The 18,678-nt window shown below is 46.6% G+C and overlaps 1 protein-coding gene across 1 annotated transcript in view; it reads left to right on the forward strand.

Annotated features, from left to right (window-relative positions):
* Positions 1-18,678, forward strand: part of DCPS (decapping enzyme, scavenger) — a 37,713-nt gene continuing 19,035 nt past the window's right edge. Inside the window, exons 1-2 of the mRNA XM_032868892.1 lie at positions 1-201; positions 1,348-1,528. Coding sequence (XP_032724783.1) covers positions 1-201; positions 1,348-1,528 — 382 coding nt within the window. The remainder of the gene's footprint in view (positions 202-1,347; positions 1,529-18,678) is intronic.

The raw sequence follows: 18,678 nt of genomic DNA on the forward strand, positions 1-18,678 counted from the left end.
ATGGCGGACCTAGCGCCTCAACCTAGCAAGAGAAAGCGTGAGTCAGACGCGGAGGAGGCGGAAGCCGCAGTCATAGAAGAAAAGGGAACGGGAGTTGGGAATGGTACCTCTGCCCCTGTGCGCTTACCGTTCTCCGGCTTTAGAGTGAAAAAAGTGCTGAGGGAGTCTGCGAGGGACAAAATCATTTTTCTCCATGGGAAGGTACCATTAGGAGCCCGGGGCGGGGATGCGGGTGGCGGTGAGCCAATCACCGCCTTGGAGGCGGATTTATTTGTTTATTTATTTATTTATTTTTTAAAACCCGCGCTCGGCCGGAAAATACCAATCGCACTACTTGGTGGGGGGGGCGGGAGAGTGTACCACTAAACTGCGTGGGGGCAGGGGCGTACAGGAGACAAGTTTACCCACGGAATCAAGGAAATCCACAGACTTAGGGTTAATTTTCCTAAGTCCTTCTTTACTAAAAGTAACTTGTAGAGAGTATTGCAGATTTAAAATCACGTGTTGAATTCTCCAAACCGTTCATTATGTATTCATTTAACATAGAGCTGCTGGGAACCAGCAAATGTTGCTGGATCGTCCGTCTATGGAACGACATAGAGACTGTGGGAGATAGGATCCCCGCGGTGCAGGATCTCAGCCCCACCCGAGGAGACAGTTTATTAAATTGCTAATTCAGTTTCACATTTCACGCGCTGAGCTAGGTGCTGGAGACCTAGAGATGAAAGTTACCATCCCCGATTTTCAGGGATGCAGTGTATCTTCTGGTACAAATAGGTACAGCGGGCTCTAATACCATGTGCTCAGTTCTATAGACGGGATTGAGGAGAGACTGAGACCATCTTGGGAACTAGTGAGGAGGCCCAGTCGCAGATAGGTATTAGGGTTCTTTAGAATTCCTAGCAGGAGCTCTCATTTTGGGAGGATCAGGAAGACCTTGGCCTAGGCTACCATGCCTCTGTGTCTCTTGTTTTGTTTGCATGATTCCCTGTAGTTCTCTTAGCCCTGTCTTCTGTCTGTAGCACCTGCTGAAGATTTTAGCTATGAGAACTTTTGAGCTAGGAGTTAACTGGGATACCCAGATTCTAGTTTGTTCCTGTGACCTTGGGCAAATCACTTAATCTCTCTGACACGTTTCTTCATCTGTACAGTGGGGAGAATTTGACAGAGGCCCTGCAAGCCTAAAATAGAAGAAAGTGGAGAAGCTTTGCATCTTTCAGAAGAAAGATGTGAGAGTGCTGCCCCAAGGATTTGGGTTAATGAGATGGCTGCTCTGGGAGAAGAAATGGGAGGCCCCAGAGCTTCTGCCTCTGCTCCTGGGCTCACTGATGGTGTCTCTGGCTACAGGTGAATGAGACCTCTGGGGATGGAGATGGAGATGGAGAGGATGCTGTTGTGATCCTAGAGAAGACACCGTTTCAGGTAGAGCAGGTGGCCCAGCTCCTGAAGGGCAACCCTGAGCTCCAGTTGCAGTTCTCCAATGATATCTACAGCACTTATCACCTGTTTCCTCCACGGCAGCTGAGCGGTGAGCAAGTGGTGGCCGAGGTGGCTTTATGTGGTGTGGGGCAATGGGGGGGACATTGGTGGGAAATTAGGAGGTGTGTTGGTTTCTCTCCAAAACTAGTTTGCATATTCTGGTGCAGTAGTTCCCAATGGAAGCAGGAGGGGATTTTGCACCTTCCCTCCCCAGGAGACATTTGGCAAATTCTAAAGACAGTTTTGTTTGTCAGAGCTGGGGAGAAGGGGTTGCTGCTGGTACCTAGAGGGTAGAGGCCAGGGATGCTCCTGAATATTCTGTAAAACAGAGGATGGGACCTCATAATAAAGAAATGTCAGTAGTGCTGAGATTGGTGTAGTTTACTTGGGGAACGGAGTGTGACTCATGGAATAAAACATTTCATCTCCTAACCGAATAATAATGATTGTCAGCACTTGCTGAATTCTTATTATTGTGCTAGCCACCATTCTAAGTATCTTACACGTATTATCATATATAGTACTCAGAGGTAGCCTCATTATGACTGGACTTTACAGGTCAGGGAATGGAGGTTTTGAAAGGTTAAGTGACTTACCCAAGATCACACAGCCAGTAGTTGGGAGAAAAACTAAGATCTTTCAGTAGATGAGCTCTCGCTCACCACGCTGCTGTGGGATGAACAGTATGTAAGGTGCTGCAAAGATCAGGAACTCACTTTTAGTGTGGGAGACACTGAGTGCAATCAAGGGGGATGGACTTGGGAAGGACAGGAATTCATGGGCTAAAAGGCAAGAGATTTGTTTGGATTGCCAGGATTTTTTTATTTATTAAGAGGAAGAATTTGGGGCACCTGGATGGCTCAGTCAGTTAAGTGTCTCCCTTCAGCTCAGGTCATGGTCTCAGGGTCCTGGGATCAAGCCCCATGTTGGGCTCTCTGCTCCCTGGAAAGTCCGCTTCTCTCTTTTCCCTCTGTGCACGCGCGCGCTCTCTCTCTCGCTCTCTCACTCTAGCTCTCTCTCAAGTAAATAAATAAAACTTAAGAAAAAAAAAGAAGAAGAAGAAGAGGGGGTGCCTGGGTGGCTCAGTTGGTTAAGTGACTGCCTTTGGTTCCGGTGATGATCTCAGGGTCCTGGGATTGAGTCCCGCATCGGGCTCCCCCTGCTCTGCAGGGAGCCTGCTGCTTCTCCCTCTCCCTCTGCCTGCCACTCCGCCCTGCTTGTGTTCTCTCTCTGTCAAATAAATAAAGAAAAATCTTTATATATAAAAAAAAAAAAAAGAAGTTACTTATTTCCTTTATTTTGTTTTGGCTTCCATGTCGAAAACTAGGCATGATGTGGGTTTTTTCCCTTTAGATGGTTCGGTTTAATAGGCAGCATTGTTGGAAGCGTGAAGGAGACCGGTTGACCGTGAAGGTTCGTTCCAACTAGGAAATTCTGGGATTAACTTTGTAGCACATGACAGTTTTGTAATATCCTTCTATCTTTCTGTTTGTCCTCTGGCATTTGAGAATAATTTGGCTTTACAGATACTCTGCCACAGCCCTTTTGTTAAGTTTAATCTTTTCTGTACCACCAAGAAAGGGTGCTGTTTTTTCTTGTTTTTTGGAGATATATGTGAACACTTGACGTGGAACAAGCAAGCCTTTCATGACCAAAGGCAGTGCAGCCTGGTCCTCCGCGGCAGGCGAGCCAGATTGATTGGTTGAAGTTGATGGAAACGGACAGCTTTATTTACTTTCTCAGGCGCTGACATTTGAGGAAATGTAGCCCTCAACAGGGGGTGGCGGAAGCAGGACAGAAGGCTCTGTCGCCAAACACCACTTGGGGCAGCCCCCAAACTATAAGCTCTCAGGTCATTACTCTGCCACCACCGTTTTCTCTCACCTTCCCCAGCTCCTCTATCCACGTTTCCCACCCCCAGCCAAAATACAGAAGGTTCTGCTGAACAGAGAAACCCTGTGGAATTCACAGCCTTGCCTTTGCCTTTTATTTTTCTAGTACTTCTGTGATACCGGTAGCACACAGGTGGTCGTGGCCTCTGCCCTGGCCTTCTATTTTTGTCTTTTTTTTTTTAAAGCTAAGCACTGAAAGAGGCAGTTGGTTATCCTGCTCACTACAGGTCTTCCTTCCCACTCAGAACCCCAAACATTTCCTTCCTTTTTCCTAGTATTGCCCACTCCTACCCCCTATCCCCTGGGAGGAACTCATCGATCGTGTCTGGGGCTCACTGTCTTAGCATAAGCATTAGTATACATGCAGCTCATTTTACTTTTATTTTCCCTCTCCAAACTAGGCACAGTGAGTGGAAGTCATAAAAATTTGTTTCAAGGCTCAGCCCTCCTCTCTGTCTTTCTCTCGTATGGCCATATACCCTGGATAATGGTCTAGATCAGGGGTTGGCAGACCTACTGTCCAGAGAGGAAATACTTTAAGCTTAATGAGCCGCATCAGTGGTCTCTTTCACATATTCTTCCTTCCTTTTTTTTTTTTAAACAACTGCTTTAGAAATAAAAATGCCACTCTTCGCTTGCTGGATTTAGATAAAGAGGCCATGGAGCTCATCTTCAGAACCCCCAGAACCCCAGTTCATAACCCCATTAATTCCAGATTCTTTCCCAGGCCAAGTGTGGTCCGTGGACCAGCCGTATGGCTATTATCCTGGAGCTTCTTAGATAGTCCGAATCTCAGGCCCCCTCTGAGGTCAGAATTAGTATCTGTTTTAGCGAAACCCCCAGGCAAGTCACATGCACATCAGACTTTGTGAAGTACTGGTCTTTAAATACCATCTGTGTGTGGTGATGCCCATGTTTCTTTCTCCATCTCCATCCTCCACCCCTCCCTCTAAGGACTCAGGGCTCGTTGAAATAAACACCTACTTGGTATCTCTCTTTGGAGGTCCCTGGAACCTTCTAGGTAAAATATGAGACTCAGATACATTAAGGTCTTTAAAAACACTTAGCACATATTGAATAGTAGCTACTGTAGCTACTGCAAGGCCCTGTGCTGGGTCCTAGAGCTTGAGATGAATTAGACACCCACTCTGCCTGCAGTCTTGTTTGGGGTGGGACACTGCCAGTTACTATGAAAGAGGGAAGTAAACTCAACAGGGTTTGGTTATTGCCTGGGTGTAGGAAACAGAAGTCCTGGAAGTTTAGAGCCATGTCAGACCCACTTCCAGTCCCCAACAGCCCATCCCCATAGTAGGTGGTCACTAAATGCTGCTGAAAAATGAACCCACAAACCAACTTGGCTCAGTTTTTGCCTGTGGGCCAAGTGTTCCACAGCCACGAGGTGGCAGCATTGCCACAGTATTCCCTGTGGCTGGCCCCTTTGGCCTCTGTGCCAGTCTTCTGGGCCCCAGCCCCACCTCTCCAATCTCAGATTCTTGGAGACGCCAACTATTAACACTGCCTGCAGAGTCCTTAAGGCATGGTTCCTATAGCCTTGGCCCCCAGAGCCCTCTGGACAGTTGCCATTTTGAGATTTTCTGTCATCCCTGGCTATTCTTCCAGATGTCTTTCCCATAATACTACTTGCTCAGGGAAGCCCCACCCCCACCCCCCATTTCTGAGCTGACTGCTCTCCTGATTTCTTCTGCTGTTTCTCCACTCACTGGCAAATCTCTTCTTCCAGCCTGAAGGTTTTGCATCCTCCTCCTTTATCCCTCCCAAATTCTCAGCCGACCCCAAGAGGCTGCCACTTCGAGCCACCCGTGCCCCCGCCCCCACCTTGTTGACAACATAGAGAGAGCCCGCGTTGGAGTCAGGCTCAGGTCCTGTCCTAGTGCTAATACTTATTAAGTAAGTGTGGCTCGAGGCAGTGTCATGCTGTTTCTGAATTTTAGTGTAGTGCAGAGGTGAAGAGCAAGCCCCGGGTCAGATATCATCTGTGCTGGAATCCTGGCTTTGCTGTTTCACCAGCTGTGAAGACTTGGTAAGTTTTTTGTATTCATTTAACAGAGATGAAGGGCCAACTCCGCGTTTGGTGCTATGCTAGGTGAGTGCATTAGATACTCGCAGTGTCCTTGGAGTTGTCGTCCAGGGACAGAGGCAGCCAGCAGACAAGGAAACAAGCGTTTCAGTGGCAATGAGCTAGAGAGGGGCTGCTCGGCTGGGAGCCCTAGGGGGCTTGCTGCAGAGGTGACACTCAAGCCGAGACCCACAGGATGGAAAGGAACCAGCTGTGCAGAGCTGGTGAGGGGGGTGGGGGAATATTTGGGGCCGAGGAAATAGCATGTGTCCTGGAGGAGGAAAGAGGAACAGAAAAGAGGCTGTTTTGCTCTGAGCTTGAGGGGGCAGTTGATGGCTGCGGTGTGCGACACAGATGTAGTTGGGGAAGTCGCTTCAGTTATGTTCTTGTTAAATTAGGTTAGTAACTGAACATATCCTGGGATAGTTACAAAACAAATGACATAAGGAAATGTTTTAGGGGCACCTGGGTGGCTCAGTTGGTTAAGCATCTGACTGTTGATTTCGGCTGAGGTTGTGGTCTCAGGGTCGTGAGATTGAGCCCCACGTCCCGCTAAGATTCTCCCTCTTCCCCTGCCCGCCTTAAAAAAAAAAAAAGAAAATGTTTTAGCCTCTGCCCACAGTGCGAGATCCATCTTACACTGTGACCCAGTAGTTGTGAATAAACACATGTGGATATAAGAGAAACAAAAGGTTCACAAAACAATACTTACCCTTAGTATTTTCAACTGGATTCCACTCTTGTCTGTTTCCTTTTAAATGCTGGTCTTAACTTCCTAAATTAATTTCATCATCACTGTCATGGGTTATAACCCATGGAAATAAGGCACATGAAACACCTAGCATAGTGACTGGCATATGATGGGTATTTTGTAAGTGTTAATCATCTTCTATTATGGGGTTTCTCCCTTTAAGATTGCATGAGCCTTAAGTGGAGCAGTATAGCTAACATGGGAAAATGCCTGGCCCTGACCACAGGCAGGTTTCCTTTCTTCCGCCTGTGACCATGTGGCAAACGTGAGGGCCGAGCCGGCCAGACAGCTGGCATGTCAGTGCCACCCCGGCTGTCTGCGCAGGGCAGAGCCTGGATCATTTCCTTCTTCAGCTCTCATGCTCTCACGCCCATGGCCTGTCAATGGAGCCCTTTCATTAAGATCTCTGTTCTCTCTTACCTGGGGAAGGAGGGGGTGGATAGTAGGGAGAGGGGTGTGACTCAGAAATCCAGACCTTGTCTAAAAAGGCCAATTGTTTTCCCCAATGTAGAGCAGGCGCGTGGAATCTCAGGTTCAGAGGAGGAGAAGGCGTCTGTGTGAGAGTGAGGCCAGGGCAGGTAGTAGAGGGAACCTCGGAATGACATCTTCTTTTGGTTGCTGAGAACTCCGGATACTTTAGCTACAAGCACAGTTGTCCTCCCTGTGCTCCTTGCAGAGGCAAAACCGGGACCCCTGGAGTCCAGACTGAGGGCTTGTTGGGAAGGAACATTTTAAAAACTTGCCATTCCCATAAGAGTTTCCTCTGGTAGTATTGTTCACGATAGAAAAGACTAGAGACAATCCAGATATCAATTAACAATAGAGTTGATAAGTAAATCAAGGTGTTTCCCTGCACTGGGCCACTTCTTTCAGGCAGTGAAAGTAAACGAACCACAACTACATACTTTTAAGAATCTCACCATGTCGAGCAAGAGAAGCAAGACACAGAATACACACAGGGTGGTTCCAGTTAGATAAAGTTGAGAAACAAGCAGAACTAAACAGTATACTGCTTAGGGATGCATGCATAAATAATACAATTAATAAGACCAAAAAAGAAATGATGAATGCCTTATTCAGCAAAGCGATTATCCCTGGTAGGGACGGGGCTGAGAGGACGTCCAAAGTTCTGGGAGTGCTCTGTTTCTTGGGCTGCACACTCCATGCATGAGTGTTCTTTTGTTTTATTTTAGGTCTTTAAACAGTATATCTTTTATATTTACATACATATATGTATATGTAAAAGTATGTATATGTAAAAGTATGTATACATACGTATTCACACACATTTTTTTTTTTTTAGATTTTATTTATTTATTTGACAGACAGAGATCACAAGTAGGCAGAGGCAGGGAGACAGAGAGGAGGAAGCAGGCTCCCCGCTGAGCAGAGAGCCTGATGCGGGGCTCGATCCATGACCTGAGCCGAAGGCAGAGGCTTAACCCACTGAGCCACCCAGGCGCCCCACACGTTTTATATTGTACAGTGTATTTCCAATTAAAAATTAAGTAAAAAACAAAACAAAAAAATAGAAAAACCAGCAGGTCCTTAGAAGAGCTAAGAATATTCCCCCACTAATTTATAGGGTCATGCCTTCATTCTCAAATTTGGTTTCCAGGCACTGTGACTGAAAGTGTTTGACTGAGGCCTCCTTTCCTCTGGGTTTTGGGCATTAGCAGACTTGTATTTCTGCATACCGTCTTTTTTCTGGTGCAGAGAAGTGGTGGGGCCTGACTCTTTTCTCCCTGGCGGACAAGGGAGCCTATGCTGGGCTGGAGTACACTGCAGCGGGGGGCCAGCCCTGGCAGAATAGGGCAGTGTGGGGAGGTCCTCCGGCTACTGGAGGAGAAGGCTTGGTACCAGGCACCGTGGGCTCCACTCCTGCACATACCGGCACGGGCTCGTCGCCCCGTCCCCTGTGAGTGTCCTCTGCAGGGCTCTCATTGCAGCTGAGGTTCAGGTCTCTGAACAGTGACCAACAGGGAAAATCTTGCCAGAAAGATTACCTCCTGGCCCGAGTACTGAAGAGCCCCATCGTCTAACATGAGAAACACTCCAGGCTTGCAGCTGGCGGTCACACCAGGGCAAGTCGTGGAATTGCTCTGAGACTCAGTTCCTTTCAATGAAAAATGAGGAATCCGATAGCTAGCTAGCCCACCTCAATGGGCTTCGGTATCCTATGAGAGCAGAGAACCACAGTATCTCAGGTTTGAATGGAACTTCAGGGATTTATTTAGTAATGTGATTTTTAACTAGAATTATTCATCACAGATGCTTACGGAGCTTTCTCGAATATAGAATCTGGATCTACTGAATAGATCTCTCTGTGATAGGGCTAGGCCATTCATCAAAGTCATACAGTCACATGGTCAAGTCCTCAAATAGGCCTGGAAGGCTTATATACAGGGCCTGGAACAGGCTTTTGTACCACTCTGCCCCACCCTGGTCCTGCCTTCCAGAAGCAGCTACCATGAAGAGAATTTCTGGGATTAGTGCTTCTGGTAGTTTCCTCTAGACCCTTAACTGAAAAATAAGCTAATGCAACTCCGTGATTTGTCACAATTTGACTTTCTTGGTCCCCCACAGTGGAGATGGACAGGTTTAGTTCCTTTTTATACATTTCTCACCCTTCTTCCCCTCCTTCCATTTTTTTTTTTAAAGATTTTATTTATTTATTTGACAGAGAGAGACGTCACAAGTAGGCAGAGAGGCAGGCAGAGAGAGAGGGGGAAGCAGGCTCCCTGCTGAGCAGAGAGCCTGGTGTGGACCTTGATCCCAGGACCCTGGGATCATGACCTCAACCGAAGACAGAGGCTCAACCCACTGAGCCACCCAGGTGCCCTCCTTCCAATTTTTTTGTTTATATTGTTATTTTTAGGGTTTTAAAAAAATTACCTTCGGAATCCTAAATACACTGCAACTGTTAGCCCTTGATCCCTCTCCTTGAGGCTGTCACTCTGTCAGTTAAGAATACCCATCCATGCCTCTAGCCTTCTCTTGCTTTGCTGTCTCTTGGCTTCTGTCCACCACGCTTGTATTTCACATTGTTTATGGTATGTTCTGTTCCATGATTGTAGTCAAGTCTTGTGTGCTTTGTCTGTAAGTAGATTCTGAGCTGCCCACCAGTAAACAGCCTTACATTAATGTGGCCAGATTAATGCGCGCTACACACTCAAGCAGCGGACTAGGATTCTGGTTCCTCTCCTACCTGCCCAGTGCTTGAGACCCTCCTACTCCTGGAACGAGGATGCATCTGAATATCTAGGTTGTTCTGTTTGCACATCCCAGCAGTTCTTCAGATCATGATGCTTTTTAGTTTACTTCATATTTGAACCATTACTTTACGTTTTTCCTTCATAAAATTTCTAGTTGCCTCTTTTTTTTTTTTTTTTTTTTTAAATTGTGGCTAAAAGAATCCTGAGCCTTTACTCTGTTTTTGAAATTAGCCAGCCACTTAGTTTGATAATTCATTACATGATAAGTCCTTCCTTCCTGGAAATATTGTTTCCAGAACATTCTTTCCAGCTGCTCCAATCTGGACAGCTGATTCTTTAGGCTTGTTGTATGCCCTCAACTTTAGCCTTCCTGTCACAGATTTTTCTGGGTTAGATCGACTGTTCTTAGGATTTGATGTCTCTTTTGTTTTAGTCTCTTACTTAATGTACAGTCTTAAGTACTTCCTCAGAAAGAACACATGAAAGGTAAACCTAGAATCCTTTATTTTGCCCTCACTTTTGATTGATGGTTTGACCGAATACAGAATTTAAATTTCTTTTCCTTCAAAACATTAAAGACACTGATCTATTGACTTCAGATATCCATTGTTGTTAACAAGGTATCTGATGATAGATTTTCATTTTCTTACAGTTAACTTGGTTTTTCATTTTCATTCTTTTTTTTCTTCTTGCTTTGTTAGTTTTCTTCTCTGGAAGCTTATCTTAGTATGCTCTTTATCTTAGGTGTACTGAAGCATTGTACAGCTGCGTCAAGGTTGAATTTTTTTTTTCATTCATTGTACTTTGGACCCTTTTGATTTAAAGTCTTAGGTCATTCTTTCACTCTACATTTTTTCTGTTATTTCTTTGATAATTTCCTTCCCTTTGTTTCCTTTATTTCCTCTTACTGAAAACCCTATTAGATGTTAGTCTCCTAGAGTGATCCTGTGTATTGTTTCTGTTCTCCCACTTTTCCTATTCCTTTTTCCTATTCTTTTCTTTTTACAGTCCAGTAGATTGTCTCAACTTTATCTTCCAGACCTTTCTAGTGAAGGTTTTAATTTGGCAATCATATTTTTAATTTTCTTCCCTCTGATTCTCTGTTTCATTTTCTTAGCATCTTGCTCTTGCTTTACAGGTCCAAATTGACTTTCTCTAACACACTAATTAGAATTATTTAAAAAATTATCTCCTGACCCTTCCATGATCTCATTTCCTCTGGGATCTGGTTTTGGTTGTTTATTTTGGTCATTCTTTTTCAGGCTGCTGGTTTTTTCTTAATGTCTGGTGAATGTTAGCTCATTTGTGTTTAAAAATGAAGAGGCGGGCTGCTAGTCTGGTGAGCTGATGTGGGCTTTGTTCACCATCCACTGGTAGGTCTGTTTCCACAATAGTCCCGGATGAGTAGCTGGCCCAGTGCTGTGTGGATGGAGAGCAGGCCCGGTGGGCGCCGTTTGGCACGCTGGAGCGTGCCCATGCTGGACCCCTCCCACTCTCCTGTCCCCTATAGCTTGTGGGCTGCTGCTTTTTATATGGCCTGTGAGCCAAGGATGGTTTTTACATTTTTAACGGGTCGTTTGAAACAGAAGAAAACTAAGAAGAATATGAAAAAGGGACAGCATCACCTACAACACCTAAAATATTTACTGTCGCGTTTTCCAGAAAAGCTTGCCTACCACTGCTCTAGTCCATGGTTTTCTGTCATTGGAGGACAGGCCTCCTGTTTTCATCTGGCGTTAAGTGCCTACCCCTGGGATGAGGGTGTGGCACTGGATGGAACCAGTTGGTACAGCTGTTCTCTGTGCCCTTTGGTTGAGCCTTCATTTCCCTTCCTCTGTGCCTGGGTACTTGGAGCCAGCTAGGTATGGACTGTCAGGCCAGAGGTCACATAAAGGATCAGCCCATTTATACTTACAAAAAAAAAGACCTTGGGGTGCCTGGCTGGTTCGGTCGGTTAAACATCTGAGGTCCTAGCTTCGGCTCAGGTCATGATCCTAGGGTCCTGGGATCAAGCCCCACGTCAGGCTCCCTGCTTGGTGGGAAGCCTGCTTCTCCCTCTGCCCCTTCTCCCACCTTGTGTGCGCACCCTCACTCACTCTCTCTCTCTCTCTTTCTCAAATAAATAAAATCTTGAAAAAAGATCTCTATGTAGATATGTTCATATATATGTAAACTCATTAAAGACTGGGATAGTAAATACCCAACTATTGTTAGTGTATGTTTCAATGAAAAGATTTGGGGATTGGACTTTTGAATTATTTGAGAATGTATTTATTTGATGCTTGAGTAGATATTTCTTAGGATGTTAGCCTCCAATCACCAAACAAAGAAGCAGATGATCAGATTAGCTTGGATTAGAGCCTCTGCCTCCTTCCTCACAGCCTGAATGACCCTTGTTGTGTGGGGCTTGTCAGTTCATCAGCAAGTACTGCATTCTCCCAAGATACGTGGACCCCAAACTCTGGTGAATTACATCTGTCTACAGAAATGACCTGAGATACTAATGGAGAGCACGGAACTATGGAGGGGTGCACACTGGGAGCGGGTGGATTAGGGTGTTCAGGTGCAGGTCCTCCAATGGCTGGGGACGCGGTGGCCCCTGGGACGGCTGGACTTGGTGATGGGAGGGTGGGATGTAGAAGGGGAGTTCTGGGTGAGGGCAGTACTGTGGACAGAGCTTTAGGGTGGGCTCCTGGCATAAGCTGGGCTTTGAACCCACAGGAATCTACTCCTTTGGTTTCATCACTTGAAGCCACCTAAAGATGACAGAATTCTTTTCTTTTCTTTTCTTTTTTAAGATTTTATTTATTTGTTTGAGAGAGAGCGACAGCAATGAACGGGAAGAAAAAGGAGAAGCAGACTCCCCACTGAGCGGGGAGCCTGACATGGGGCTTAATCCCAGGACCCCGAGATTGTGACCCAAGCCAAACACAGGTGCTTAACCAGCTGAGCCAGCAAGGTGCCCCAAGATGCCAGATTTCTGTCTACTTTTCTCCCTGGGTGCTTCAGAGCTCCTGACACCAGGGAACCAAGCCCCTTTTGTCCCCTTAGAGGGACAGTAGAATAACAAAAAGCAGACATTTCAAGATGGAAAGGCCCCTAACTCCTGGGTAAAATTCTTTACACAGAATCTGAGTTCTTCCTTTCTCTTGGTGGTCTAATTGACTCATGCTCTTCTTCCCCTGCCACCTCAGCTCAGGGAACCCTTGCACATTGCCTTCTCTGTGTCCCTATCTTCTCCCTTCAGCTGAGAGCAGAGGCCACATGTTCAATTCTCCGTTTAGACTCATGGTTTCCACGAAGCCAGGAGAAGCCATTGCATTCAGAAGCAATGAAGAAACACCACAAGACTGGTGTTCTGGTTCTCTGTCTCCCCCTGATGGGGCAAGGTCCCAAGACTCTGTGGCAGTCTTGAGGCTCAAGTCAGCAGAAAAGTCAGCTTACTCAGGACCAGTGGGCGAAGGCAGATTACCCACAGGATAGCTGGTTCCACTTCATTGCTTGGCTCCGGCTGTGGCTGCCAGCCTGTGGCAGCCTGGTTCTTCTGATCCAGACTTCTTAGTGAGTGATAACCTAAAATTCTGGTAGTCCAAGGCCCCTCTCTGTGGGGGATATACCCTGTACCTTTGATCTTCTGCCCCCTTCCTACCAGCACACACAACGTGGCGGTGTCCATGGGTACTGCGCTGAGACCGGGTCCCTGTGCCCCTCTCTGAGTAAATAAGGAAGTGCCTTTAGGCAGGAAGTTGTGAGAGGGGCCATGTTTTAGAACTCCTGAGTGTTTGGTACAACAGCTTTTGTAGACTGGTCTGCTTAACTCCAGAATAGCTGCTTCCTGTGTGTGGGACTGTAGGGGTCTTTCAGCTCTAAGGGCAGGGCTGTCCGTCCACACCTCCATTATCTCATTCCGTACCAGTTCTCAGTCGTGTTCAAATGGAACTTTGTGGAGTTCTGTAAGCCCCACAGCCACCGTATAGCAGCATTTCCCATTCCTAACGGACCACCTCTGAGACCATGAAACCGAAGGCCACCGCAAGTAGCCCTGGAGAAGCATTCAGAGTTGCCGAATTTGCTTGTGGGCCATCGGGTCCTGTTGTTTGTGCCTCCTCTACCTCCCAGGCCTCAGAGAACTGAGGAGGAGGAGGAGGAGGAGGGAAGGAGCCTGTCAGATCCAGGGCTTGGCTAAAATCAGCATGTGCCTCTCCTCTGCCTCTAATAGCATCTCTGAGCTGCCCTGGAGACAGGTAATTAGTGGTTTGAAGGTTTGCTGTGGAGCGGCCAAAGCCTCTAAGTAGGATCCTGACCACGCCCTTTATTCCTGTTTATTTTTTTTTTATTTTTTATTTTTTTATTTTTTATTTTTTTATTTTTTCCTGTTTATTTTTTATCTGAAAGTCTCTTCAGGCCTCCCCTTGAATACTTCCAGCATCCCTGCGATGCAGAACACAGACCACCTCCTCTCCAGCCTCCACCTGCTCTCTGGCCACCATGAGGCCGGGCTGAGGAGAGGGTCACCTCGTCAGGGGAGGTCCCCAAGAGGAGGGAAGATAACGCATGTCCCCCAGGAGGTCCTGTAGCCCCTCTCCCTTGCCAGTCCTTCTGCCCAGGTTCTTTGCTAGTGCACCCTGCCAGTCATGCCCTGTCACCTGGGTGTCTCTGCTTGGCCCTTGTGGGAGGTGGGGTGGGCTTCACATGCGGATCATGCTTTGCTGTTGCTTCTCTCCAGCTCCCCTAGCCTGCACATCTGGGTCAAATAAGTTGAAACTGGCTGATCATAATGAAGGGAGAGCAAAAGCCACAGACTGAGCCATAGAAATTACCTCATCGTGTAGAAGTCATCAGTAACGGCTGGAAAGCAGTCTTGTTTGAACATGTGTATGGGAAGGAGAGCAGACTGTCTGTGGTTTGCATTTTCATGTTTCATGTGCAACAGCATTTTCCTGGGGATTTGGCTAGGCGAGCTTTGGCAGAGGGCAAGAAAGGCAACTGCTCTTTTCCTCTACCTAGCCCTGCCTCCCTGTCCGAAAGCACTTGGGCTCTCGTGTCTGGGTGGAGGACAGGGGCTGGGTTTATTTCTTGGAGAAGGCCTTTCAGGAGATTCCTAAGGATCTTATGAGGCGGGACAGAGCTGGCCTAGCCAGGGGCACACCAGCCTGCCTGCCTGAGCTGCAGAGAGAAGGAATGTGTGTACAGGGCCACTGTTCATCTGTTCATCTGGGATGCATTGGTACGGCCATCCATGCAGCCAAAACATCCCTGCTCCCCCAAGCCCCACAAGGGCTGCAAGACCACCACAGGGCCCGTCTCCTCGGACCCCACCACAGGCATCCTTCCCTGAGAGCCAGCACTGGCATCTTTGGTGGGGAGCAGTGGGGGGGGGGTTACAACACACATAAGTTGAAACAGCCGTTGTCTCCTATTGTAAGTGGGATCGCCTCTTTTGGTGTGCCTTTTGTGTGTGCCCCCACCAAAGCCTGTTCTAGCCCAGCATCTGGCTGCAGTGTACCCTGGTGATGAGTACCTCAGGGTACCCCCAGAGACAAAGGACATGTGCGACCTGGCTCCCACCCCCAGCCCTCCCCAGGAAGCACAGGGAGTGCAGCCCTGCTATTGGGTCTCTGCACATTCTCATGTTATTTCCAGACCTCCCAGTCTGCAGCCCAGTCTCTCGGGCACCTTATTATGCCCTTTGGTTTTGCTGACGCTGTTTACCTGTGTTTGGGAGCAGTTGGGAGCAATCACGTTTCTCCTGTCTGATAAGGCTGCTTTTTGGAGAACCCGCTCCTACAGGTTTCTTAGGGAAAGGTCTGAAACAGTGGCACTGGAGCATTGGGGAATCAATACTGCATAGAAGAGCCGGATTGCTTGCTGTTCAGATCTTAGCTCCACCCCTTTCTGGCTGTGTCGACTTGGGCAAATTACTTAACCTCTCTGGGGCTTGTTTAAGGTGCAACTTGTTTTTCAGCTTTTAATGTAATTGTTACATAAGTGATCCACACATGTTTTGGAAAATGTAGTAAATGTCCCCAAAAAGTTATTTTAAAAAGGTTACAATTACATATAACTCCACCACCCAGAGATAACCTTTCAACATCTTAGAATATGTCCTGAATTTTATTTTATTTTTTTAAGATTTTATTTACTTATTTGGCAGAGAGAGATCACAAGTAGGCAGAGAGGCAGGCAGAGAGAGAGGAGGAAGCAGGCTCCCTGACAAGCAGAGAGCCCGATGCGGGACTTGATCCCAGGACCCTGAGATCATGACCGGGGCTGAAGGCAGATCAATCCCCTGAGCCACCCAGGCGCCCATGTCCTGAATTTTAGACTTTTCTTCTGTGTGTTCTTATGTGTAGGCAGTTGTGCATACGCATATGCTCTTTGAAAAATAAAGTGGCATAATATATATTCTGTTCTGTTACCATATTGTTCGGGCCTAATATGTGTCAGGTGCCATTTTAGGCAGTGCGCGCAGGATATATAAAACAAAGTCTGTGCTCTCAAGCAGCTTACGTCCAGTTGGAGGAGGTGAACCATAAATAAACAAATAGGTCAGGTGGCAATAAGCAGATAAGAAGAAAAAGAAAGCATTGTACGTCATTCCTGCAGTTTTATTAACTGTGTTCCCTAGGCTGTACCTTTCCTTTACATGACTGACTTATTTTATAACTGGAACAAACTTTTAGTTTTTTTTGGTCGTTAGTTTTGTTTTTAGATTCCACCTAAAAATGAAATCATATGGTATTTGTCTTTCTGTGACTGACATATTTCACTTAGCACAATAACATCTAGGTCCATTGGCGGTGTCACAAGGGGAAAGATCTCAGTTCTTTTTGATGGCTGAGTACTATTCTGTTGTACAGACAGACCACATCTTCTTTATCCATTCATCAATCAGTGGACACTTGGGCTGCTTCCATCTCTTGGCTATTGTAAATAATGCTGCCGTAAACAGAGGGGTGCGTATATCTTCTTGAATTTGTGTTTTCATTTTCTTTGGGTACATATCCAATAGTGGATTTACTGGATCACGTGGTGTGGTGACAGATGCTGACTACACTTATCTTGGGGTGGGCATTGAGTAATGTATAGAATTGCCAAGTCGATATATTGTACACCTGAAACTAACACAGCATTGTATGTCAACTATACTTCAATAATACATTTTTTCTTTTTTCTTTATTTCTTTTTTAAAGGTTTTATTTATCTGCTTGAGAGAGAGAAAGGGAACATGAGCTGGGGGAGCAGCAGGCAGAGAGAGAAGCAGGCTCCCCACTGAGCAGGGAGCCTGATGTGGGGCTCAATCCCAGGACCCAGGGATCATGACCTGAGCTGAAGGCAGACGCTTAACTGACTGAGCCACCCAGGGGCCCCTCGATAATAAATTTTTTAAGATCCTTATAAGGGAGATAGAATGGTAGGGCTGTGGGCTTCCAGTTAAAAGGGGGTGTTTTGCCCCCATCTGCTTCCTCTCAAACCCTCATTAACAGTGACATTAAAGGAGTTACATTGCAAAAAATTATGCTAGAGAAGGAAGAGGAGACAAGGCTAGGAAATGACAGGGGAAGGAGTGACTGACCCAGCAGATGTGTGGGAGGGTAACCTGAGCCGGCAGGCCCCATATATCCTGTCCCTCTTCACACGGCTGGTAGCTACTCCTCCCAGAGATCCAGCCTCTGGAGAGAGTCAAACAGGGTCTAGAGGTTCTAGGTGCGGTGGAGGGGCTCAAAGGTTAAGTGGAAGTTTACAAGCAGTGTTAGGTCACCCTTTGCCCTCCCCTGTCATGCACCAGCTGCTTCTCCTCCTCATCTCTCAGCTGTCAGCCAGGCTTACGCCTCCATGGGTGAAACTGGGAGAGTCCTGCTTGGAGAATCTGACCAGCCCAACCGAGAAGACAGAGTCTTGGGGGTTCTGTTGTGCAAGGGCACAGCCCAATCATCCTAAGATGAAACTCCAGGTAAATGCAGCTATGTCTGCAGAGCTTCCCATCAGCTTTCTGGTGCTCTGCCCTCATATACGAGTGAGTGGACAGGCAAGGGTAAGCAGACTTGAGTAATGTCCATTGATAAAGACAAGAAGGAAAGGAGAAGAACTGAGAAGAAATGAAAACTATGTAGGGAGAAGAAATTTGCAAAAACTGTTGTTAATGTCCGAGATAAATTATAATCTATCAAATGCTTAAGATGCCCTCAATGAGGAACTTTTTTACAGCTCTTAGAAATTATATATGTAGCCAGAACAAAAACTTGAGTAGAAGAGAAGTTGAAGAAAACGTACTCAAAAGCAGAGCGGCCAGGAGAAAACAGGAGAGAAAAGAAAAGTGGAAGGGGAAGAGCATATCCCAATAGATGTTCCAGAGCGACAGGGACGAAAGTAGGGAAGAAAATGACCAAAGAAATAAGACTGTTTCCCAGGACTGAAGAACGTGATTTCTGAGATTGAAAGGCTTCAGCAGTTACCCAGTTCAAGGGATGAGTAGGAACCACTCCAAGACCCATCAGCACGATTGGGACGTTGAGGACAACAAGAAAACAGGTCAATACAAAGGACTGTGGATCAGAATGACCTCCCACTTCTCAACAGCAGCATCACAATCTAGAAGATCATGGAGCTTTCAGATTTTGAGGGTCCTTGCTTTCCACCATAGAATTCTTTTTGCCAAACTCCTAATTACATGTGACAGTAGAATAAAGACCCTCTCAGATGTTCCAGGTCTCTAAGTGGATCTCCCTTGTACCCTAGCTCTGGTAGCAACTTGACTTTTGTGTTTAAGTGTTGTCCTTGATGTCTGGTCCTTGGACCAGGACTAGTGGCAGCAGCTCCACACAGGAACTGCTTTAAAAAGGCACACTGGTGGGCCCCACCACAGACGTCCTTAGTCAGGTGGTTCTGATGCACCATGACATTTGAGAACCACTGCTGTAGTAAAATCAAGATACAAACGGGAAAGAAGCAGATAGTGGACTCAGGAAGCAAAGTAGGGGAGGCACCCCCTACGACGGTAGAGCGCCTCGGAGGTCCCAGAGCACAGCTCTGCGCAGCACCTGCTGAGTGAGTCAGAGGCTCCGGGAGGGTATGTTGCTTGTGTTCCTCCCGAGTTTTAACATTAAAAGGAAATTTATATAAACAGAAGTGTATGTGGGGGTGAATTAGTGACAGGTTTACAGAAAAGTGAGCAAATAAAAGAGTAATTACTCCATGTACCAAAAATTGTGCTAAAAAGGAAAAATAGTCTTCGTATTTAGCAGTGTACCACATTTCAGTCGT

This window comes from Lontra canadensis, unplaced genomic scaffold (assembly GCF_010015895.1).
Source record: "Lontra canadensis isolate GAN:19392208 unplaced genomic scaffold, GSC_riverotter_1.0 scaffold36, whole genome shotgun sequence".
Taxonomy (NCBI): Eukaryota; Metazoa; Chordata; class Mammalia; order Carnivora; family Mustelidae; genus Lontra; species Lontra canadensis.